This window comes from Centroberyx affinis, unplaced genomic scaffold (assembly GCF_046629955.1).
Source record: "Centroberyx affinis isolate AG114_WGS23_722 - 3 ecotype Tasmania unplaced genomic scaffold, CSIRO-AGI_Caff_v1 ptg000168l_1, whole genome shotgun sequence".
Classification (NCBI taxonomy): Eukaryota; Metazoa; Chordata; class Actinopteri; order Beryciformes; family Berycidae; genus Centroberyx; species Centroberyx affinis.
Window position 1 is genome coordinate 158,505 of NW_027278865.1, and position 23,141 is coordinate 181,645.

Sequence of the window (23,141 nt, forward strand, 5' to 3'; positions counted from 1 at the left end):
AGAATATGCGCATCCTCCGGACCAGTGTCAAGCTAGATACAATGCAAAATAACACTTCCGGGTGCAGCTTTCAAAATAAAACCCCTATTGAAGAACACGTGTTGCAACGTTTTATTCTCGCTGACTTGACACCCAACACCAGGTAGGCTACAGAAACTCCCATCCCACAGCCTTAAGAAATTGTGCCACTACTATGGGACAAAATGCCTTTTTTTAGATAGTAGACTTCCTAATTTAAAGAGGAAAGGATAGAGAGTGCTTCTATTGGATTTCTCTGTGTGGAGGCATTTGTGGAAGGTGCTCTCTGTTGATTGGTTTTTGCTTTCATTCACTGTTCAAGCAAAAAAAGTTAAATTGCCTCTTTTGTATGACTAGTTCAAAAGAGCATGTTAAACACAACTCCAGTGTGTTACTTGTTTCTGCCATGCTGTAGCCATATAATAACAGCTTTCTAGCTTGCTCATTGGAATTCCTTCTGTATCCTTTAAAGCTTGTCTATAGTATGTCAGCAAATTATATATATGCAGCATCTATCCTACAGCCATAGTTTCACTCCGAATTTAATGCAATGCAATAAATTTAATGCAATTTTTGATGCCTAAGTGACAAATGTAATGCTTTTATTTTGAAGGCAACTATAGAAGCCTAAATTCCGGTATTATTCTGTCTGTCTCTGTCCAGCTTGACGCATGTCTCCGGCTGGAAGAAACCTGGCTCCCCCTGCCATCCACAACACCTCTCCAGCAGAGCGTCCTCCACCAACTCTGCAGGCCTACCAAAAACTGTGACCGCGCTCTTTGCATTGTGGGATTGTAGTTCTACACAACACACAGGTCAGTAGTTTTCAGTCCTGCTCCGGAGCCCTGCTCAGGGACCATTTCACACCTGGGAAGCCAGGTGAATGCAATTGACTGCAGAAACTGGTAGAAAATCAGACTAAACCTAGACTGGTAGAAAACCAGCAGTAGGCTACTCTGGATTGAAAACCACGGATAAAACCCGAGTAAAAAGAACTACATTATACATTTTAGAGGAATACTAAACAAATATCATTGCAAGTCTCAATAGCACACGAGGTAAAGAATGTCATAAATTGCAACAAGGTCACTATAAATTCACTACTGAGCACCACAGACATTACAAATATCAAGATTTTTTTTGCTAGGATAACCTCAGATAGTTAAAGTAGGCTTTGAAAAGTCAATAATGAATGAATGAATTAAGCCATTTGTTGCATTTTACAAAGAGAGATAAATAAAATATTGAGGCCTGGACTTTTAAAATTACAACACAATTTAAATTCCAGTTACTTAAAATATTTTTCTTACAGGTCTCTGTATGTTTGTGGCTTTTTACGTGTCTTCAAAGAGAGTTCATAGCCAGTAAGAGATTTCTTGCAGCAATAGGGGTGGAGGACATAGTGAGTGTAGTTTGCCTGACATTTCTTCATTAGCCACCATTCAAATTATGTCTGCCAAGAACAAATTATACCTTAGTTAAGCCATTACAGTGTAAAAGTCAACTTCTTGACAACAATAGCTTCAATGACAGATTCAGTTTGTTTCCTTGAATAGGCCTCTCTCCCAGCCCACGTGATTTTTTTTTTTAGCTATACTATTTTAGGTCTCACGTAAAGAAGTCACAAAGTATAGGTGGCTAACATGAGGGAAATTAATACAACTTTTACATTGTGTTAGGTGAGGCCTCTCACTGTTTAAAGCCCTGTTTACACCAACAAGAGAGCTCTAGCAGATGATAGATGTAAGAAGACACATGTTCATCAGTGTAAATAGACCCAAAGAATCCTCAGTATGAATCAGTCAAGTATGAATTCAGCAGCTAGTGCAGTACAGTGTGCACAATGACATCAACATGCACCATTTGCTTTCTTTGTATAGGCTTTCAGATAAGAGAAATTAATGCTAATTTATCACTTCAAAGCTATGACAGAAAGTACATTTTCATCAACTTCCCGCTCGAGGCACCTATAAATATCTTTACTGTGTTGGAGTAAAGATCATATGCATTGGCAGCATTTCAAAGAGGATCACAATTTCACATACATCTGCCAATTCAGCACAAACAAGAAAGTTTGTTGTGCCTGATCAAACACATAGTTTATATCTGAAGAGCTCATATGGTCTTTGATTTCATGTCACCGTTGACAAATGACGGATGACTGAAGCTGAGAAGACACATGAATCCCAGCTTGGAATTTAGATTAAAGAAGGAGTCGGGGGAGAGAGGGATTTATATTTCAACATGTGCTATAGTCTTTCATTATGATTGCATTGTTAGCCTCTATTATGTATGGATATCCACCAAAAAGAGGCAACTTTATGGCTCAGTGCAAATTCTATGCACCAGTCTCAAACAAAGATATTCCTGCTCCTCATTTGTAGTCGCTCTATTGTTCTCTACTGAGAGCGAACAAACATAATCTCACAGCTGTTACATTGGTTATAACCTCTTGGCACGTGGAACTGAGTTTCTGCTGCAAAGGTCCAATACCCTCCAACCCCATATTAGCTCCTATCAACAAAGGAGGATCTTGGCGTGTCTTTACAGGATGCTGAGAAACGGATCTATGATTTTGCCTCTTCCAGGTTACATATAGTGTCGTGTGCTGCTGTCTAGCCAGTATCGTACTACAGTCAGTCTAAAACTCCTCTAAAATCTGAATTTTGCAATCCAAAGCTGGAAGTGTAAGGTCTGATCACATCACTGAGTCATCGCTATCCATTGGCTGCCATGTAGTCTACATTACACCAAAATAAAAAAGCTAATTCTGACTCATACCAGGAAGTGCATTAAGAAGATTGCCATTGAGTCCAAGAACCGCCTTGGTCCAGTAGAGCCTTGGGTCTCGATGGGTGTAGAAACCTAAAGCACTTATACTGAATGCAGCAACATACTGAATTCTATCAAACTCCAGCCTTTGGAGAATTTTGTTTAGCTTTATCCTGCAGAAGTATTCACATACTAACTTGCATACACACACACACACACACACAGAAACACAAACATACGTTTTGGTGCTGTTTGTTTTATTTGTCATTTGTTATCATTAGTTCAAAAACCCTTTTCCAGTTTAAATGAATCTTCTTACATTGTAGTGATTCTCTCCAACATGCTATATGAAAGAAGTTATTACCTCATGTTTACAATGATTATATGTTACTGTTTTGTGAGCACAGAGCTCAAGTTAGCTATTATCTACAGTGGCACTCAGTAACGATTTTTTATTTTGATGCTCGAGGACATTTTAGTGAGTGTCACACTTTATGAGTGGTGGATATCTCAGTCTGGAGTGTTTCCAACCTTTATAAGTTTGCTGAGACTGTTTTGTTAAATGCACTTTGAACTGAAATAAAGTTGAAGCTTGAAAGAGAGCTGTTACTATGAAACAGATGAAGTGTGAATCTGACAACCGCATACATACCAGGGAAAAACCAAGGCATGTTTATTAGGGCAACTAATAGTGAGAGTTAAATGTGCATGTGCTGAAATCAACCACATCTTACCATTTCACAGCATCAAAACTGGGCTCGGCACACACAGCAGATCTTTGATGCAACAGCACAGTTTCGCACCAGATATTTTATAGAGATTTCTGGTGTCATCAGCTCTTTTGGTCTCACTGATAAAGCGGTCCCTTGAGCTATGCATCAGGTCGTTAATGATGAAAATGAATAAATTACACACATGGACATGAAAGCCAAAAGGCAAAATTCACAACATATGGTGTTGGATGTATTCATTTCTTCAGTTGGTCGCGTATTGTTGTCGGCTGATGAGAGGAGGCCATTGGTGGATCTGGTCCGAATGAAAAAGTGTGTGATTGAAAAATGCTGGAAAATCCCAGTCTGAACACTGACAGCTTAGGCTGGTAACAATTGTGCAAAATAGGCTAATTATATAACAATAAAAGATGGCCTTTAACTGTTTATAGCAACACACAAGGGACACATGGTGTTAAACAGGGTTTAAATCGCTATATTTGTAAGATAGCATGTGGGAAAAGAACAAAAACTATCCAGGGTTTATTTCAAAAAGCATGCATCATCAATCATTAACCTGTTTGTGTGGTGTTTACATACCATGGTCGCTCAAGAAACATCTAGGCTGACTTACTGAGGGGGCTTAAGCTAAAGCTATAAAATAAAAGCCTTGCAATTTATGGAATTTCTTAATAATTAAACAGACTGGTACTTTTTAAACTTGTAATGATAAGGGTTGGGTTAAATATTTCACAGTTTGTTCACACGGGCTGAATGAGTGTAGTCATGTACATTATTTGGGATATAGGCCTGGTACTGTGCAGGCCTCAGAGTCAGTTGAACCTTCACTGAGACACAGTAGACAAAAGCTTAGCCTAGACACACAGTCTGTTTCAAGATGAGGTGGGGCATTTCTGACCGCTCCTCTCTTCCTTTCACTGTAAGGAAATGTGCCGGACACTGTTAAAGCCAGGAATACCTTATGCAAAAAGCAAACTGAAGGGAGGCAAACCCACACATCAGCATGGGAACAAACAGCGAGTCATGCAATGCTCAGAATGAACAATATCTGGCCCGGGGACGCTTTGCATGATGATTTCCCTAGCAGCTTCTTCACAGCCCAAAGTGGTGTTTGATTGTCCTTCCTTTTCTTGTTTGCATTCCATTGTTACCGGGCAAGTACAAATATCCGTCTTTATGCGCAAAAACCTCAGACAGTCCTTCAACTACGTTGCCTGAGCCCAGCCCTCATCCATCCATCAGCGGTGCCCCAGTCCTGCACCGGGCCCCCCCCAAAGCTCCGCTCGCTACCCCCACCCCACTCTTTGACATAACGCTGTTGTGGCTTTCCGGGCCTTTATGCTGGCTGTTGTCTGAGGCAGATTGAAGACCCTTTGTGTGCGTCAGCCCCTGTCCTGAGTGGCCCGGGAGGAACCTGCTGGGCTGCGAGTGGAGAGAAAGGAATGCGCATATGAATGGGCCAGTGTGTGCCGGGCACCTGCTGACAGAGGGACGGTGCGCCTCCATGAGCCTTAGTTCATCAGCGTAATCATCTTGTTCAATTACACGTGCAGCGTGCTGCTGCATTCCCTGCTCATTTACTCAGAAAGAGAGTCTTGCCTCTGCTGCTGTGACTGTTTTGCTGTTTGCTACTGTAGAAAGTGACCCAGCAGCTGCATTGTTTCACTTGTGAATGATTATTACTAGATGCAACTATTTTGCTCTGTCGTTCTATTGTATTCCAACCACATTTCCCTTGTCTGAATAACAGAAGAGAGAGAGCTGCAGGACAAATCTCCCAGCATGAGGAGTATGTAAAAAAAAAAAAAAAAAGAGAGAGAAGAGAGGCTTGTCTTCAAGTACTTCCACCCTGCATCTTGTCTATACATGCTATTCACCTATTGTGCTCCATTTCTGACAGTGTGCATGAATGAAAGCCAATCTGATAATCCAAAGATGTCCGTTTTTGTTGAAGTTTTAACTCTTATCCTGCCCCCCCCCCAGTGTTTTTCTGACCACCTGAAGGAAATCTTCAACCCTAAAATGTCTAAAATTTCTTTTCTTTGCATTATGGCTTCTGAATTTGTTCCAAGAGTGTCTTTTATTGGTATTTTTTAATTTTACTACACATGATTTTGGCACATTTTCCAGAACACTCACCTCAATATGCCTCAATTAACACTACATCTCTGACATTAGCTCTTCCCACAGTGTGTTCACCAGCAGCATTTGGCGTTTCTTCCACCTCACTCTATGATGACAAAAAAATAGAGAAATTAGGGAAAAAAATCATATCACTGTTGCTCGGTTTTAGTTGACATATATGTTTGAATTAGGAATTTTAAACTAATGAAAGCACAATGAAGCTGAGGGACACTGAGAATATCACTAAGAATATATGAGTCATCCGCCAATACTAAGCCAGTATAATAGGTGGCTGACTCATCATGAACCCACATCACTATGTTTATGCCAAAAACTACAAACGTTACATAAAAGAGAAATTGCACTTTCAGGATGGGCTCCAGTAGCCTTTTTTGTTTATTATGTGATCTTATAGTCTTAAACCCTCATTCCTCATGCAAAATCCACTTTACTGTCAACTTTATTAACAAAGTCTTGTTCTGTACGATGCCCAAAAGAATACTGTCTAAGACTTAGTGTGTGAGCAGCTGCATCATGCATCCTCAAGCCATTGTCAGAAACAACACATAGTCAAAACACACAACATGTAAAACAGACAACATGCAAAATAAAATATGTACACAAAAGCTCAATAGAATGGGTGAAGGATAGTGAAGGAGCGCAACAAGTGCAGCTAAAACAGGTGGCACATAGATCTTAAGAGTTCCCAAGTATTACAGATTTAGCAGCTAATGCATGTTAAGATGAGTCATTATTATACTCTTGTTTGATGGGACCTAGATATATGATCCCAACAGATTCATTAATTGCCCTCTGACATATATGGTAGAGATTATGGGTTGCTTGTGTGGCCATGCTTTTGAGAAGATTACATCTCCATAATCAATAAAAAGAAACTTATGCATAGAGCCCAGAGTTTAAGAATCCAACTTAGCATCCATCCAAGAAAATTGATTTTCATCATCAAATATATCCTCTGCTTTTGGTGCAAATAACACCGAAATAAAAGCTAACATCTTTGCTGAGCGCTAAACACAATTTGTTGGAGAAAACTTTGGGGGAAACTGCAACTAAGGTAGTTTGCACATTGTCCAGATATAAACTACTTCCATTTCATTCCTGGCATGTAGGGACTGGCTGCAGGAACATGTTATCTCCGACAAATCCCACTGACATGTCCTCCACATGCAAGACTGAGAGGGTTGGAGGATCCTAATACGGATAAAAGGAAGTGTCTGTTTTTTATCATCAAAATATTAAGCAAATAAATCAAAATGTTGATCGAGGCTTCAAAGAATATTCATCACAAGGTCTTTATGGCTCTTGGCTTGATCAGGAGATAAGCTCGACATGTCTGACAGTCACGGAGCTGATTGGCTGGGAGAGACGAGCTGCAGCCTGGACTCTTGGCTCTCGTCACCCTCTGACCTGGAAAGTGGGAGCGTAAGATCTGCGACATCACTTCAATCATCAGACAACATGCTGCTTTGAAGTGGGAGTGGACCTAAATTGGATTATGCAGGATCTCCGAGGAGCAGCTCCCGTAGATTTGATTATGGCAAGACCCCTCCGCCTCCCCCGACACACACACACACACGCATACACACTCCTACCTACCTAATGCAGATGAGACAATATGGGGCGGTCCTCCATGCCAGTGTCTGGAACTCCACTCCTTAATGTGTGCCCATCTGCCAGCCATTTACCTGATTACTTCAGGAGAACTCGGGCTCTGCCAGTGCAGCTGGGAGACCAGGGAATGGCTCTAGTCTTGTACAGGTGGACACAAGGACCATACCCATTTATTCATGCAAACACACCTTCAGGTATTACTCGTCAACAATGCAACCAAAACAAAGAAAACCAACATATGGCACAATAAAACATGATTATCTTCAGGATACACTGTGGAATATGACTTTTAATTATTTTTTTGTGTTATGAAATATTTAGAGAAATACTCAGTAAGAGTCATTTTTTGTTGTTTATTAGATTTTGTCTGCTTGAGAATAATTCTCAAACTGAAGATGTATGCACACAGGACAAGATGTTCCCATCATACAAAGTTCAGTCTTTCTTAAATCTCTGGCAGCAGCAACAGACTAAAGCCCTGTTTAAAATAGAGTTGTAGCACTGACTTCAAATACTCCACACTAGCGTGGCACACACAGACCACCTTCTATTTTCGAGGGGAATAACATCCAGTCCTGGTTTAACTTGGGCTCATTATGGTGGAAGTGGGTTCCAGGGCCAGGAAGTTTCATTGCTTTCCAAATAAATCTCACTAAACAGAGCTGTAATCCAAATTCCTCGTCTTGTGGAGTCCTCCCTAAGTCCTCACATTACTTGAAAGCTTTCAAAAGCTATCGGCATGAAAATCACAGGTCACATTCTCAGAAATACAGCATGAAACATCCTGGAGATCACTGGCAGTAACATCTCTATTGACAATACGCCGCTTAAGTAGCATAGCCATTTGAAAGAAAACAAAGAGGGTGAAAGGAGGTCTTTATTTTTTTTCCAACAGAGCTGCTCATTTTCACCCAACACAAGCCAGTTTCTGATTGCTTTTCCACATAAAGGGGGCAAGCAGTTCTCAAATTCAAACCAGCTCATGAAAAAATATCAAAAAAGACTGAGGCCCTTTAACATTCCTCCAGTTTTACCCAGTGACACATAGGGTTTTCATTAACTTGCTCACTGCTAGCAAATCTAAGACATCAACTTTGATTATATTACATAGAACCTGGCAGAGGAACAGTCGGTGGGTGCTGTGATTGGGTGTGATAGCCTGAGCGCCAGTCGAAATTAGTGGGCTAATTCAAATAGCATAATATGCTTTGTTTTTCATGCCATTTGAAAAAAAGCAAACAAACAGTCATATCTACTAACCGATGAAAAAAGGCTCAGCAATTAATATTGCTGACATGGGGCATTCAAGTCGGGTGGTTTTAGCAAAAGCTCTTTAGCTGCGTGGAAGGAGGTGCTTGTCACTGAGTGTAAACAGCTCTCTTGGCCTGGTTCTCGGAGCCGCCCCCCCCCAACCCCCCCAACCCCCCCAACCCCATCCCACCCCATCTCCTTGTGCTGTGTGGCGTCAGCTGCAATGAGCTCCAGATGTGGCCTGGCACCCCTCCAGTCACGGCACTGGATGTGGTTTGAAGGTTGCAATGGAAACACCACCCACCAGCGGACCCAATGAAAGTTCCTCAGACTGCAGCGAGCGGTTTCTGTCGCGAGCGCACATTTACGCCGACTGCAGAGACGACTGGAGAGAAGCGGCGCGGGGATGAGAGACAGGGTATCTGTCTCTGGGCATGCATGTGTTACTCATTCAGCATGCTTTGAATGAGAAAGTATGTGAGACATAGTTGAAAGTCTTCCCATCCGTTTGAGCAGATACTGAAACATCAACTTCATTCATTCGCCCCCAGGCTTCCATCCTTTCTGGTCTCTGCATGTAAATATTTGTGTCCTGCTTTTGATAACCTGAGAGAGCATGAATCATCTCAGTCAGATTAGTAAGAGAGAAGCTAATAACTTGGGTATTCCTTGTTTAAATTAAACTTTAGTAGTATTTAGTACAGTAGTATTCCTACAAAACAATTTTCTTTAGAATGACCTATGAAGCACGTTGAGGTGTTAGGGAAACTATTATTTAATTGTGCTAAATGTTCCCTCACAGGCCAAAATGACACACACAAAGCGGTATCTGAAACAGCAGTTAAAACAAATTAGGAGCCAGAGTTTCCAGATTAATGGACCATGTGCTTAAAGCTGCCATTTGCCTGGTTTGATGTCATTACCCCTCCAAAAATGGAAAGACTGTCAACCATCAACATTCGCTCTAGCCAGTTTAGAAATAGTAGACGTGCTTTTGCCAGCAACAGTAGATACTAAGAGACAGCACCTTTGTTACTGGTCATCCAGAAAGTTACCACACTTGAAATGGACAAAGTGAGTTTTTTTTTTACAGAATCCATGTTGAATGTTTCAGTTGTTGCTTGCAAGAATGTAGGCTGAGACGCCACCAACTTCTCTAACAGACAAATTAAAACATGTCAGGTTTAATGATACTGATGTGCCAAGATGAACTGGTTTTATTAGCAGTTCTTGGGAACAATGGAAAGTTTGCTACTCTGTATTGCTTAATACCAACAGTCTTAACTGCCAAGAACAGTGGCACATATCATTTGGCACCCTGGTGTTGCCTAACCATGATGCCTTGCCATCAGCTGTGACAGCTACACTGAGGCCTTTCCCTCTTTCCAACAGTTCCTCTGTTTAGTGTTCCAGCAGAGCGCTGGGAGGACTGAATGAGGTCAATCCATGGGAGCTGCCAGCTTTATTCACATGGTCTATTAGCATAGCAGCCTGTGAAAATTGCAGACAGACCTGATGACTAGGAAAACCAATTGCTGCTTCTAAAACAATGGCTCCCCCTGCAGGTTGAGACCTGCTGCACCAGAGTAAAAAAAATACCCAGGATCACTCTAAAGCTGCAATGCAAAATTTAACAGCGAACCAAAGGCAGGCAAGATGCCGGCCTCTTGTTTAAACACAATTCACACTCGTCCCATGTTGCAAAGCAATCAATGATTAATGCTCTCCAAAGCTATTTTGGGTAGAGTGGAAGAGGCAGAGCAAATGCACTGTGGGATTGCCTGGGAGGACCGAACGACATCAACCCAGGAAGCCATCATCCTTTATGCACCTGTGAGCAGCTGGTGAGACACTGAGCATTCTTTCAGATGCTATGTGGCTCCATATGTTGGAGCTAAAACATAAATATCCACTGTCCCACTGCTGATACACTTGAGGAAACAGAAAACACAAATTCACTTAAGACTTTTATTTCTATTCATTTTGTTCCTTTATGAATCAATTCATCTACATATTGTTCATGTAAGTGGAGTAATTCCCAAAGAGTCAAGCACACAAAGAGTCAGGACTCTGTGCCTTTTGACTTCGACTGCAGTTCCCTCCCATAAATCACCTAGTCAACTGGTAGCTGAATCTTTATGCCTGCTCCTCCATTGCAGACTTGCAGTGAACTTGGGAATCTGTTTATGTGGCAGCCCAACACACCCCACAGAAAAATCATTAACAAATGCACAATACAGCTCAGTGTGCCTGCACATTGTTTGCCAATGTCTGGGCGCTGGGATTCAGCCAGTAACACCACCCTTAAAAAACAGCAACGTGGGACTGGGAGGAATATTCATTTCATTCTCCCACAGAAATCGATCACATCTGTTCACTACTTGGCTCGCAAAGCACAACCTAAGCATTTCAGTTGCCATTCTCTACCATATAAGCTGAAATACTGTTGCTCTGTTTTCATGTGAAGGGCTTTTTCATGATGGTCAATGATCAAGAAGAATTTGAAAATGGTATTATCCTTCATTTCTCCACCAATTTCACTTGCATTAATGCACTACTGTATGCACCATGGCCACAGTATTCATTTTGTGAGTCATCTGGTACAAAAGTGCAGCAGTAACAAACCTTAGAACTTGTGGGTATTTGGTAAGTTTTCCACATTTCTATGGCTTAGGCGTTATGTTTATTACACAAGCAGTAAACTAAGCAGAAATAAATAACGGGATGAAGCTCATGGTGTTAAGGTTATAAATGGTGGTGTGTACCCAGTTCCCTTCCGTGGCACACAGATGAAGCTCCGTTGTGGGAAAAAGCAGCCAAATTTACCACTGACAGCATCCCAGTCAATCTGGGTGTAATCACGACCACGCTGTTACAGTCCATTTTTGGGATCACATCATTTGTTTGGTCTCACTCAATACAGACTCACAATGTGTCTCCCGTCACCGTGGTGGTTTTAAGAGATCCTGCAGGGGACCCTCGGGTGCCAGCTGGTAGGGCAGCTGCTGCTTCTTGTTCACCTGGCTCCGGAGGGACGGGCAGCGCTCAACAAGCAGCTCACACACCTGTTCATGACCACGTTCTGCAGCCTGCTCATCCAACACACACAGGCACCAGTGAAATGATGATCATAATAGTTCTCTGCAAAGGTTTTATTGTGATATTGCTATTGCTGTCGTGCTGTAACCACAGTAGGCCTACCTTATGTAAGGGGGACGCTCCGTCGTCATCACAGAGCAGTGGATCTGCCCTGTAGTGCAACAGGAGTCTAACCACATCCAGGTGACCACAGTAGGCTGATCGATGGAGTGGCGTGGCACCGCCTGGTGTCTGAGGAGAGGCACAAGCACCGCTCTCTAGAAGAAACTTGCATACAGCAAGACGACCGCTGCGACTTGCATAGTGCTGAAAAAAAAAACACACAAAATGACTCAGAAAGTTAGATCCAGTCAAACATCTAAACATCTTCCCAGCACCCTCACCAGAGCAGTGTATCTGGCCGAGTCTCTCAGGTTCGGGTCTGTGCCTCTCTGGACCAACGACTTGACCCTCTCCAAGTCCCCATCCATGGCAGCAGACCAGATACCTGCATGTGTAGATGGCAGTTTAGTTATCACAACAAAGCAGTGTACTCCACTCATTAACTCAAAAGTGAAATGACGCTGCTACTGTGTGCATTGGGAGGAGGTCCAGCGTGTCATGAATGATAAAGAGGTAATGTTAAGATGAACGAGTTTACTGAAGACACAGGTGTGTTCAGCCACCTGGGAACATGACTGACAACCTCACCTGGCTTGCATGAATGCTAACCTCTTTCAAAGTCCATTTCATTCAACGTCTGGTGAACACTAGGTGAGGAAACTTGATGGGAGCAGCACGAACAATGCTCTCGATCAGACGCCATGGTGTAACTGACAAAAACAGGGCGAAAATAGACATAAACTGCAGCTGGACGTGAGTTTTTAAGTGTAAAAGTAGCTGCTTATGTTGGGGATAGTGTGGTTTCCGGGTTTCTTCTTCTACCTTTACTATTTTCAGTGGGCGGTAACTTGCTGGTGCATTACCACCACCAACTGGACTAGCTTGCCGACGCCCAAGTCATACATGAAGTTGGGAAGACAATAAATGCATAAAGTAACATAATGTAACGTTAAAAACAACGCGGGCAGTTCTGATATAAGCATAAAATCCTAATAAAAAATCATTGTCGCCGGTTATTCGTGGTAGGAAACGTGTGCACCGGTCTGCAGATCCTTCTGCGATCCGACGTATGAAACGAACGTACCTTCTATATCGATGCCGCCTTCAGGAGTTCCCCGCGGTCGGACGTCGTAGAGTCTTGTCGCGCATTCATGCCTATGATTCATGCGAGTGTCTGTAAAAATAGTCACACAGTGGACTCTGTAACAAAACTGTATTTTGGCGGCTGTTGTTTTATTTTTAGAAATAAAGTGTCACAGAGCTCATTTGTGCTGCAGCGGTAGAAGATAGAAGAAAATGCGCACGAAGCTTTTAATGACGTTTTTGTTATGTATTATCTAGAAGTTGTTGCACATCACTTTACCACCAGTTGTTCGTTGTTAGCTCTCATGCTCTCTGTCATCTGAACGTTACACATTGGCAACTCGGATATTGTTCAAACTTTCTCAGTCGCCTTTACCATACGCTCTAGTAGCAATTGTTGTACTTCCGACAGCACCTGAAGGCAGCATCAGTCTCGTGTTGTTGTCTGGTGCAGCTAGCTAGCCAGCTTGATCCCCGGCAAGCAAGGGTTAGCTAGCAAACGTTACGTTTTCATTGAAATTGTAACAAGCTACTCACAGCCAAAGCGCCTAAAGAATGAGAAGAGTTACCTTATTTGTTAACGGGACGTCTAAAAATGGCAAGGTGCGTAAGTATTTTGCTAGTTTGCGAAATGTAGCTTGGGCCGCAGAATGACTGGCCTATTCTACAGAAGCGTTTCATTGTACACTTCATAACTGTTATAAACAATATTAAGTGAAGTTTAACGCTGCAGATTATAACATAACAGATTATGTTGTTTACAAATATTTTCACATGGCGTGTCCATAAATGTAGCTGCTCCTTCTTGCAACGCTAACTTAACCAATCAATAATATTCAGAGTTTGTCAGATTCAGATTCAATCCCCCAAACCCCAGTGTCATTTTCTCTTCTCCTTTTAGGTTGTAGCAGTGTACGGGACCTTGTCCGACCTATTATCAGTAGCAAGCAATAAATTAGGAATCAGAGCCTCCTGTTTATACAATGGAAAGGGTGGTCTCATAGATGACATTGCCCTGATCAGGTAACCTAAACATAGAGGATGATTAATATGTTGCTAAGCACATTATGAACATATTCACTCATTGTGCCTGTGAAATCTGTCCTTTTTACAGAGATGACGATGTGCTGTACGTCTCAGAGGGAGATCCATTTATTGGTGAGTGTTGTCATCTTTTCTCCTGGTCTGCTTGAAAATAACTCACTTGAGTCCAATGAATAATGAAATAATGCACATCTCAGAGTCTTTTGCTCTTCATCTTCTTTCATCTCAGACCCTCAGAATGAAGTCAAGGTTACATCCGATCACCCTGGAGCACACACTGATTGGCTGACCCTTAATATCGGTGGTCGTATCTTCACCACCACCAGGTAAGTTTGGTCCTAATCACTGTGCTCACTGTAAATTTAGGATTTTGGTTCCACAGTATTTACGTATGTTCATGGGATCGATTTTGTTCCTCTTTGGTAATCTTGGCCCTCATAAGAACTTTTCTGTCTCGTGTGCAGGAGCACCTTGGTCAGCAAGGAGCCAGAGAGTATGCTTGCCCACATGTTCAGAGAGAAGGGTAAGTTACTACTAGACTACAGAGCTGACCAGCCAATCAGTTATCTTTTTTTTTTTCTGTGAGCCATCTGTTAGAACGGGTCATGTGAGCCTCTACCTTTGCTCTAGATGTGTGGGGGAACAAGCAGGACGAGCATGGGGCTTACCTAATCGACCGCAGCCCCGAATACTTTGAGCCTATTCTCAACTACTTGAGACACGGTCAGCTCATTGTCAATGAAGGCATCAATATACGGGGTAAGTCTAGCCTTTTTAATTTCTACAGTCTTACATGCCTAGTCCTGAGACTTGATCACACTCACAGAAGTCTGCTGAATTCATCTGAGCAGACTCACTGAATGAAGTCACCCCTGTGGTTTATGCCACAGTAATTCCTTGATAAAAAAATTGAAAATGAGTCCAGGTTGGTAGCACTGTCTGAACTGTCTAAACTGTCTGAACTGTCTTGCAGGTGTCCTAGAGGAGGCTCGCTTCTTTGGAATTGAGCAGCTTGCAGAACAGCTGGAAGTAGCAATAAAGGTAATCTGAAGTGTGGAAGAGGGGTAATATGCATTAGTAATGTGAATACTCCCTTGACTGTGTGTTGACTTGCCACATGATGGTTTTTTTTAAAACAGAACTCGCAACCGCCTGAAGACCACTCTCCCATTTCCCGAAAGGAGTTTGTTCGTTTTCTACTGGCCACACCCACCAAGTCAGAGCTCCGTTGCCAGGTACAGCTGGTGAAAGATAAGACTTGACACCAAATACAATGTCTACCATGATAATATCAGGCCGAGTTAATGTTTGACACTTTTGATTACCGTTTTTAGGGTCTTAATTTCAGCGGGGCTGATCTCTCTCGGCTCGACCTGCGCTACATCAATTTCAAGATGGCAAACCTCAGCCGCTGCAACCTGACACATGCCAACCTATGCTGTTCCAATCTGGAGCGGGCCGATCTGTCTGGAGCCAACCTGGATGTGAGTCTGAAAACTCGTTCCTCGCCACCACTGAATAATTCATTCATACCAGCAGACATGCACCAAGTGGGGAATGCACTCTTAAAGTGGTTCATTTAAGGCAAGAGAACAGTTCTGTCTGTCATTTTTGTGGTGCGACACACAAAAACTTTTTTTTACTTTTAATTCCTGGCCTCCCTCCTGGTAAACAACTGCTATTGTTTTTGGTATTTGACCACTTCACACCTCCTGCCTTCTCATCGGCGTGGAGGAAGTCATTCTATTCTTGAACTGCTCTCGTTTCCCAGTAACTGGACAAACTTGATCGCTCAAGGCACACATCTACTCTCAAATTCACTCCATATTGTAAAAATATATTAACCATCAAGCAGCCTGTTATTTTGTCCTCTGCCTGATGACTTCGCTGGGAAGCAGAATCTGCTGTAGGGGGTTGCTTAGCATTTCCAGATAAAGAAAGACACTGTGAATACTGATGTTTGGTTTCTCTGCTGAAGGGTGCTAACTTACAAGGGGTGAAGATGCTCTGTTCCAATGCCGAGGGGGCTTCTCTCAAAGGATGCAATTTCGAGGATCCATCTGGACTGAAGGCCAACCTGGAGGGTAAATCCATCACATTGCTTAATTTAGGAGGTGGTCCCACAGTTATAACCTTGTTTTAAGCTAAATGTTATTGTAATTAGGTGCTAATCTGAAAGGAGTTGACATGGAAGGAAGCCAGATGACCGGTATCAACCTGCGTGTGGCCACTCTCAAAAATGCCAAGCTGAAGAACTGTAACCTGCGGGGCGCCACTTTAGCAGGGACTGATCTCGAGGTAAGTTGAGGCTATCAGGGGGGATTATGTTGATAAACCCTTATTTAACCAGGCAGGTTGACTCAGAATACATTCTTATTTACAGCAACCTCCTGGGGAGTAGCTGCAGGGAACAGAAAGGATTAAACAAAGTAGATCTGAATAAATTGGATTATAGATTTTGCGATATCTTTGTGCTTGTGAACCCTGATGTTTACCAAAAACAACTTCACCAAATATGGCTCAGAAGCAATATCTCCAATATTGAGTTACGCAAGGTTGAACGCAACAATGTCTTTCCCAAGGCCCAGGGGCAAAGGAAAAAACTGTCTTTTATTAACTCTGGTGCGATATATTAGTATGCGCTATCCTTGTTAAATAAATAACCAATTAATACAATGGATAACATGGATTTAATTTTAGTATCTTTATTGGAATTTAATGGCTTGTCTGCCTTAAGTTGTCCTGTTTAAGAGGTTCATTTCAGGAATTAATGGAAGTGTTCCAGTCAATTTTAGGATGTGGAAAAAACCTGAATTTATTCTGTTGCATATCTGACAATTTAAACTTGGCTTCACCATGACTGAAAAGCAGGCCTGGACCCCCTCTGTGCAGGAGGTGGAGGAAAATAAACTTCTATTAAACCAGAGATGAGACAGATATTTTTACCAATCAAACAAAGCTAGCCCTAAACTGCTTGTGTCTTGCAGTCAGCAAATACTGCATGACAAATAACAGTACAAAACCCTAAAAAATTTCTGTTTAAAAAAAGTAATTGGAAATTTTGGCTGTAAGTTTTAGCTCGAGGACTTTAGGGCGGACTTTCCCTTGATGAGTGCATATCAGCCTAACCGCTTCTTCATTCTGAGGAATAGTTTGTTGAACCAAAGGTTAACTTTGTGTATTTCAGTGTTAATTCTCATACTAAATTTTCATTTCTTAATTTCTCTGGCATAAAATGACATCGTGTTTTTTTAATCGTAAGTCAAGAGGGTATAAACAAGCCATGGGCATCCCACAGAAAGGAACAGCACTTGGCCCCGGTACCTTGGCAGGAAACATTGCCTGTGAAGCTGTAAATATCCTTCCAACCACTTCAGTGCAACGCTCATAATAGAATACGCTAAAGTTTAAATTTTAAGGCAGAAGTGGCTTGTAAGGCATAGTTGCAGTAAGTGCTCATTTATTGAATTGAGCCCCACGGAGAGATATATTTTAGGCGCTCTCTGTATGATCTCAGTGGAATGGAAATGATTCATTGAACAGCTTGTGGAATGTGCAGTGGAAAATATTGACAGCCTTTCAGAAAGCCTTTTCTCCAGTTACGTTGCAACTTTTAAAGCAAGGTGGGTCTGTGAGTATATTGCACAGGAGTCCATTTGAGTGCCCTAACTAATTAAATCCATTTAATCCCGGTTTATCATTTTGTCCCTGCGTGCTTTTTGCAGAACTGTGACCTATCCGGCTGTGATCTACAAGAAGCCAACCTGAGAGGGTCCAACGTGAAAGGAGCCATATTTGAAGAGATGCTGACGCCTCTACACATGTCGCAGAGCGTCAGATAACTCCAACACACGCCCGCAAGTTCAGTCTGGGCCCCAGCTGGCTTCTTTAATGCTTGGCTCCTCTACTCTCTAGTCAGCCTATCCCACTTCCCCACTTACTATCAATCTCTCTGTACCTGTTGGCAGTACAGGTCGTTGTATGCACATCCCTGGCATTCCACCTATATTATGTTAGCTTTAAATATCTTGCACTAGAGTTTATCCAGGGTTATCCATGTATGTTTTTACGGTAGGATATGTTTAAATGTTCAACTGCGTCTGCATTCGTCACCAAAACAAAGTAATATTCCTAGTGTATGTAAAGATGTCTGGATGCAATCCAGTAGCTATGTTCATTTAATGTTTTACGTAATTTATATTCATTTCGTATTACTTGACACATTACTGGGAGGCAAAGATTATCGGATTATCTGTGTGCAGTAAAGTTCAATGTAACGAGCTTCACTCGATGCTGCAGAAATGAAGGGGTCCAGTTACCAATAAGTGTGTAACTGTATGTTCTTCTCAAACTATGTAATTTATTTTTGCTGGATACGTGTTGAAAGGAAGCGATGCAAGCCAAAGCCATACAATAGCACAGTCTGAATGGCTAAAAGTGCTGTTAGCGCACCACAAAACTATGCTACAGGACTAGTTTTCAGCGCAACTTGTGTATGCAATACATCATTTACAGCTGTGAGTTTTCTCCTTTCCTACTTTTGAAAATAGCTTACTTGAAAAGCTTTCCCTCGTTTTGCGCTCTGTGAATCTACCTCTTTTTTTACCCTGTGTATGACTGATCTATAATTGCATGCATTTCACTGTGGCTTTGCTTATTGTCAAGTATGTATATGTTATTCATTATTCCTTATACCTAAATATGAGCAAATAATCCAACTCTTTGTGCTTTTAACGGAAGGCAGTGTTAATGTGAGATGTTAATTTTGTCAGTCATGTTCCACCCAGTCGGGATAAGTGTGATTGCCTGGAAACATGCTCCATGTAAAGCATTTAATCACTCTTTCAACTCCCGCTTTGCACAGATGTGTTGAAATTGTAACACGTTATACCTTTTCACCAAAAATGTATGGTGCTTGTAATCTAATGTAAATCAAATCCAGTGCTTCCAAAACATCCAAAAGTCATTGGAGTCGTCAGATGTTGTAACTTGTTGCTGCACTGTGTTTGTCAAAGAACAATCTCATTTCAGTTCTTGCTGGAAAACGTCTGTTTGCATGTTCGAAGAGCTGTACTCGTCCTTGACTGGTGAAGTTTCTCTAGCTGTAGCTCCAAGCTTTTCAGATGCAATATTATTCACTCAGTTCAATACTAGGTACCCTGCCTGTGAGAATGAACGATGAAGGCAATCATGTAGTGTGTTTCACCTTGAGTGTGAAAATCAATGTAAGAGCTACGGTTATTTATTTTGATACATCTTACTCGATATGGGGCAAAGGTTAGTTATTTTAAGACAGGGTGTGGTGTAGTCCTCCCTGTCTATAATTATTGCACTCGACCACGGAAATATATTTCCATAAATGACTGTTATAAATAAACTGCTATGAAGATGAATAAGTTTGTCATCTGTCATCATTATTGTGTGTCTTACTTGCAAATAAATGAGCATGTATTGTACCTCTAGATACATATATGATAGTACTTGAAAATGAGAAACAAGTATAGCTGAGCCTGTGATTCATTTTTTGGCCACACACAAAGCTTTCCTTACGTCAGTTGTTGGTGCAAAAATCACACACAAAATGTAATCTTTTAAAAGGCTCTGCAGGTTGCCAGTAAACGTGGCTTAATCCAATTTTGTGACCCCCTGCAGTGAAGTGCTGGGCTATATAAGCCTTGGAAAATAGTGTGCAGCATCATCCATTCACAAACAACTACAGACAAGAGCAAATCAGAGAAGCTGCACAGAAAGGTAAAAGAAAATTCAGTAATGGGGCCAAATGAGAAATCTGGGCGTCTATGTGGGTAATGTCATGCTTGTGTGTAAATGTGAAAGTGCTTGTTTTCAGAATGGAGAGGAAAACCTTGGGGCTGTGGCTGCTGCTTTTGGGGACATTTGTACCACAGAGTTGTAGTCAGCACTGGTCGTACGGCCTGAGTCCGGGGGGCAAGAGGGAGCTGGACAGCCTGTCAGACACACTGGGCAATGTAAGCTTTAATCAGTCACACTCACAGCTCTTTGTAGGCTATCTTAGCATTGGAAGCTCCTCTTTTCTACTGTACACGTTTGTTGTGTTTTGTTTCCCCTGCAGATAGTTGAGGAGTTTCCAAAAATGGACACACCCTGCAGTGTTGTGGGTTGTGCTGAAGAATCACCGTTCGCCAAACATTACAGAATAAGAGGATTGCTTGTAAGTTTTTCTCATTTGTGACATTTTGTGTTTCTGTGTTCAGTGGTCAGTGGGTGTATCTGTGTCATGTATGATCAGATTGTCAGAGCATTGTCACATATTTCTATGAACTCATTGTCTACTCTATATGATAATAGTTTAAATCTTTGTATTCTCTTTTAGGGCAGTGTCACCGACAGGGAAAATGGACACAAAACATATAATGAATGATTACTAACTTCTACAATAAAATACCACAGTGGCATATCATTGTTGTTTTGGTCATTTCTTCAGATGATTTATATCCAAATCATGAACACAAGCCACAAGGCCTGTTTTTATTATTCTGCTCCCCCTCTGATTTCCTCATGTTATAAGTCATGGAGGTATTTCAGTTTAGAGGCACATTGTATCACACAATACGCTTTACTAACAATGAGGCTTGCATTGCAGTTGCAGATGCATCTGACTGCTCAGGATCTCAGTACTGAGCCATCAGAGGGCGCTAGAAAACAGCATGAAACTGCTTCCTTGTACTCTTTCAGATTTTAGTACTAATAGTATTAAGGTTTGCTGTAGCATCTCAATGTCAGACTGTTTCATTAAATAATCGAACATTTTGTACAATCTATGCACACAACCAATATAACTGATGTGAATTATCTACAGTACTTTCTGTGTATGGGTTGGATCTGATCTTGTCAATACTGTCATTTATTGTAATTGACTGTACTTTATTGTATTTGTTCAATATGAGGACATGTTTTAAGACAGTTTATCACATTATGATAACTCAATGTTTGCCCGGCTTGCTTCAGCTACACTCCACAATCTCTTTGGGGTGATAAAAGTGCTTATTCATGGTTGGATAAGCAACATGAAACTTATTTGATTAAGCAGTACATGTGCATGTTTGCCATGTGTATGGAGTTTAAACAAATTGAATAACACATTGGATTGCATTCATCATGGAGATTTGACAGTGATACAACACCCTGTAATATCCTGCTGACTAGTGAATAGGTTGGACATTTTCTTATCTCCAATGGAAAGTGTGTTTTTCAAAGTATTTCAATCTGTCTGTCACTGCTGCTACTCAGCAAACACACAAGACAGATAATCACTTCCATGGGCTTCATCTTGTTGATGAAATTACAAGCACTTCCATTGAACATACCCTGCCCGCCATATGGATGAAGTATTGTCCTTTATTGAAACTGATTGATAAGGAATAAATATATGATAGGCAGTTGTACTGCAGGACATAAAATATTTACTCAGGACTCAGGACTGTTGTGAACCAAAACTCCACCATCCGGTGCCCATCTACACTCCATTTTAAAATCAGAGATGTCATATCAGAAACACATTATTTGCGGCAAGGAATATTATTTACATTTTTAAAAAGTGTAAACATCAAAGCAGCTCCAGCTCTGGTGATTAAAGGATACATGTAGACAAGAGAATTGGGGCACTAGACGATTTCAAAGACTGTAACCGAGAAAATACCTGTTGGAGACCCAGACCGTGCTGAGCCTGTACTCCTAAAAGCTTGTGGGTCCACCAGGTTACTTCTAATTGGTCTCAGAGAGACTGGTCTTAAAGCAGATCGAAGTAATAAAAGTGAACATCAGGGGAAAAGCCCCGGTGTTACAGTGGAACAGAAGAACCACAACAACACCGCATGCTGTGACGATGCAGGCCAGCGGCTAAGAGCCTCCAAAATAAATGCTGTGTGTTTAATGCCTGCAGTCCGGGGGATCTTGAATTTGTGAGGATGAATCAACAACGATTTTCACCATTTAAGATCTGTGGGTCTTCGTTCACATCTCCACCTGAGTGATGCTTCTTTTAACAGGCCATGGTGGATCTAATTGATCTACCTGAAATATTGATGACAAATTCTTTACCACTTACTTTGCATCGAGTGTTCAGGCGTATAAACGTTGCTGTGTACGATATGCAGTCTTGACAAGCCAATTGTGATTTGTCACCAAGTGTTCCCAGCTATAAATGATTTGCCTCGCCTTCTTCTCCTTCCCATGTAACCGAAGCAAGATGTTTTATTACACAAGCAGGTGAACCATCAGAATGAACTAGCTGCACTGACAGTGCTTTAGCTTGGACTAGCTCCTCTGTCAGTGTTTAATAAACTGCCTTTAATAGGTTGGTGCTCCTCAGCTTGAAGGAAACCCATTGAAACCCCTGAGGAAGCTGTAACCAGGCAACTACAGCAGCAGGCCGAGGTCTACCTCTTTCTTCTCATCAAAGAAAATGGAAGGTCAGATGGAGAGGCCAGATCCTAAATTGTAAGGGCAAGATTATAAAGATCAAAGAAATTCTAGTATAGCTATTGTCTCTACTGTCAATCTATGTATCTATATATCTGTGTATCTATCTATCTATCTATCTATCTATCTATCTAATCTGTCTATCTGTCTGTCGAATGTCATCTTGTATGAAGATGTAAAGGCCAGATTTCTTTTTGTGACCAAAAATCAATGATAGCATGTAAATGAAAGCACATGCATGCTATGACAAATCCAATCCTGAGGGAGAACTGGCCGACACCAATCAGGGGACTGCTATTCCCGGCTGTCAAGTCTGCTTGTGTTATGCAAGACAAAAGTGTGTGTGTGTGTGTGTGTGCGCGCGCGCGCGTTATTAATACTACAGGAGATACTGAGGAAAATGAGACCCAGCAATATCTCCACTATAGGATGGATATTACTAGATTTATTTCAAAAGCAGAGGCACAGACAACTGTTCGATTTCATTTTGGAGGATTATATGCGTATGACCCAGGACGGGCATTCATACTATTACGATGACAAAACAAAGTGGTAAAACTAGGAAATGCTCCAAGAAAAAAAAAATCCACCAGAGCTGTGGTGTATCAGGAAGTGACTGACTCCAAGCAGGGGCATTAGATTGCGACTCTATAGAGAAATGACGGAAGCAGGAAATACTGATAAACGCGTTTGACCCCATAGGTCTACCTGCACGTGTCGGTGCCGTCTTACAGGTGCTCATATGTATAATACCACGATTAGAATTCCAGAGGCAGCAGACCGACTCTCTGTGACCTTTTCATCTGCCAAAACAAAAAAGATTAG

At 41.7% G+C, this 23,141-nt stretch overlaps 3 protein-coding genes across 3 annotated transcripts; 2 read left to right on the top strand and 1 right to left on the bottom strand.

Annotated features, from left to right (window-relative positions):
* Positions 1-10,280: 10,280 nt before the first annotated feature.
* Positions 10,281-12,622, bottom strand: ankrd39 (ankyrin repeat domain 39). The gene is made up of 4 exons (XM_071534215.1): positions 12,339-12,622; positions 12,011-12,114; positions 11,730-11,933; positions 10,281-11,617 (listed from the first exon to the last, which is right to left on the bottom strand). Exons 1-4 carry the CDS (start codon positions 12,430-12,432, stop codon positions 11,471-11,473), a joined length of 549 nt encoding a protein of 182 aa, XP_071390316.1. The 5' UTR covers positions 12,433-12,622; the 3' UTR covers positions 10,281-11,470.
* A 633-nt stretch (positions 12,623-13,255) lies between these two features.
* kctd9a (potassium channel tetramerization domain containing 9a) lies at positions 13,256-19,242 on the top strand. The gene is made up of 12 exons (XM_071533991.1): positions 13,256-13,415; positions 13,714-13,835; positions 13,927-13,970; positions 14,086-14,182; positions 14,321-14,379; positions 14,487-14,615; positions 14,830-14,897; positions 14,996-15,091; positions 15,191-15,340; positions 15,835-15,940; positions 16,021-16,154; positions 17,582-19,242. Exons 1-12 carry the CDS (start codon positions 13,368-13,370, stop codon positions 17,696-17,698), a joined length of 1,170 nt encoding a protein of 389 aa, XP_071390092.1. The 5' UTR covers positions 13,256-13,367; the 3' UTR covers positions 17,699-19,242.
* A 326-nt stretch (positions 19,243-19,568) lies between these two features.
* Positions 19,569-20,256, top strand: LOC139656466 (progonadoliberin-1-like). The gene is made up of 4 exons (XM_071534062.1): positions 19,569-19,607; positions 19,705-19,843; positions 19,948-20,046; positions 20,209-20,256. The coding sequence occupies exons 2-4, from the start codon at positions 19,706-19,708 to the stop codon at positions 20,254-20,256; spliced, it is 285 nt and encodes a 94-aa protein (XP_071390163.1). The 5' UTR covers positions 19,569-19,607; position 19,705.
* The last annotated feature ends 2,885 nt before the right edge of the window (positions 20,257-23,141 follow it).

What these genes read in the sequence shown, in the direction of transcription:
- ankrd39 (XM_071534215.1), bottom strand. Translation starts at nt 12,432, where the DNA reads ATGGCGTCTGATCGAGAGCATTGTTCGTGCTGCTCCCATCAAGTTTCC. An exon ending in CGGCCAGATACACTGCTCTG is followed by an intron (nt 11,934 to 12,010) that starts GTGAGGGTGCTG and finishes TTTTTTTTTCAG; the next exon opens with CACTATGCAAGTCGCAGCGG. An exon ending in GAGCGTCCCCCTTACATAAG is followed by an intron (nt 11,618 to 11,729) that starts GTAGGCCTACTG and finishes TTGGATGAGCAG; the next exon opens with GCTGCAGAACGTGGTCATGA.
- kctd9a (XM_071533991.1), top strand. Translation starts at nt 13,368, where the DNA reads ATGAGAAGAGTTACCTTATTTGTTAACGGGACGTCTAAAAATGGCAAG. An exon ending in AGTCAGAGCTCCGTTGCCAG is followed by an intron (nt 15,092 to 15,190) that starts GTACAGCTGGTG and finishes TACCGTTTTTAG; the next exon opens with GGTCTTAATTTCAGCGGGGC. An exon ending in ACTGAAGGCCAACCTGGAGG is followed by an intron (nt 15,941 to 16,020) that starts GTAAATCCATCA and finishes TATTGTAATTAG; the next exon opens with GTGCTAATCTGAAAGGAGTT.
- LOC139656466 (XM_071534062.1), top strand. Translation starts at nt 19,706, where the DNA reads ATGGAGAGGAAAACCTTGGGGCTGTGGCTGCTGCTTTTGGGGACATTT. An exon ending in TGTCAGACACACTGGGCAAT is followed by an intron (nt 19,844 to 19,947) that starts GTAAGCTTTAAT and finishes TTTCCCCTGCAG; the next exon opens with ATAGTTGAGGAGTTTCCAAA. An exon ending in ACAGAATAAGAGGATTGCTT is followed by an intron (nt 20,047 to 20,208) that starts GTAAGTTTTTCT and finishes ATTCTCTTTTAG; the next exon opens with GGCAGTGTCACCGACAGGGA.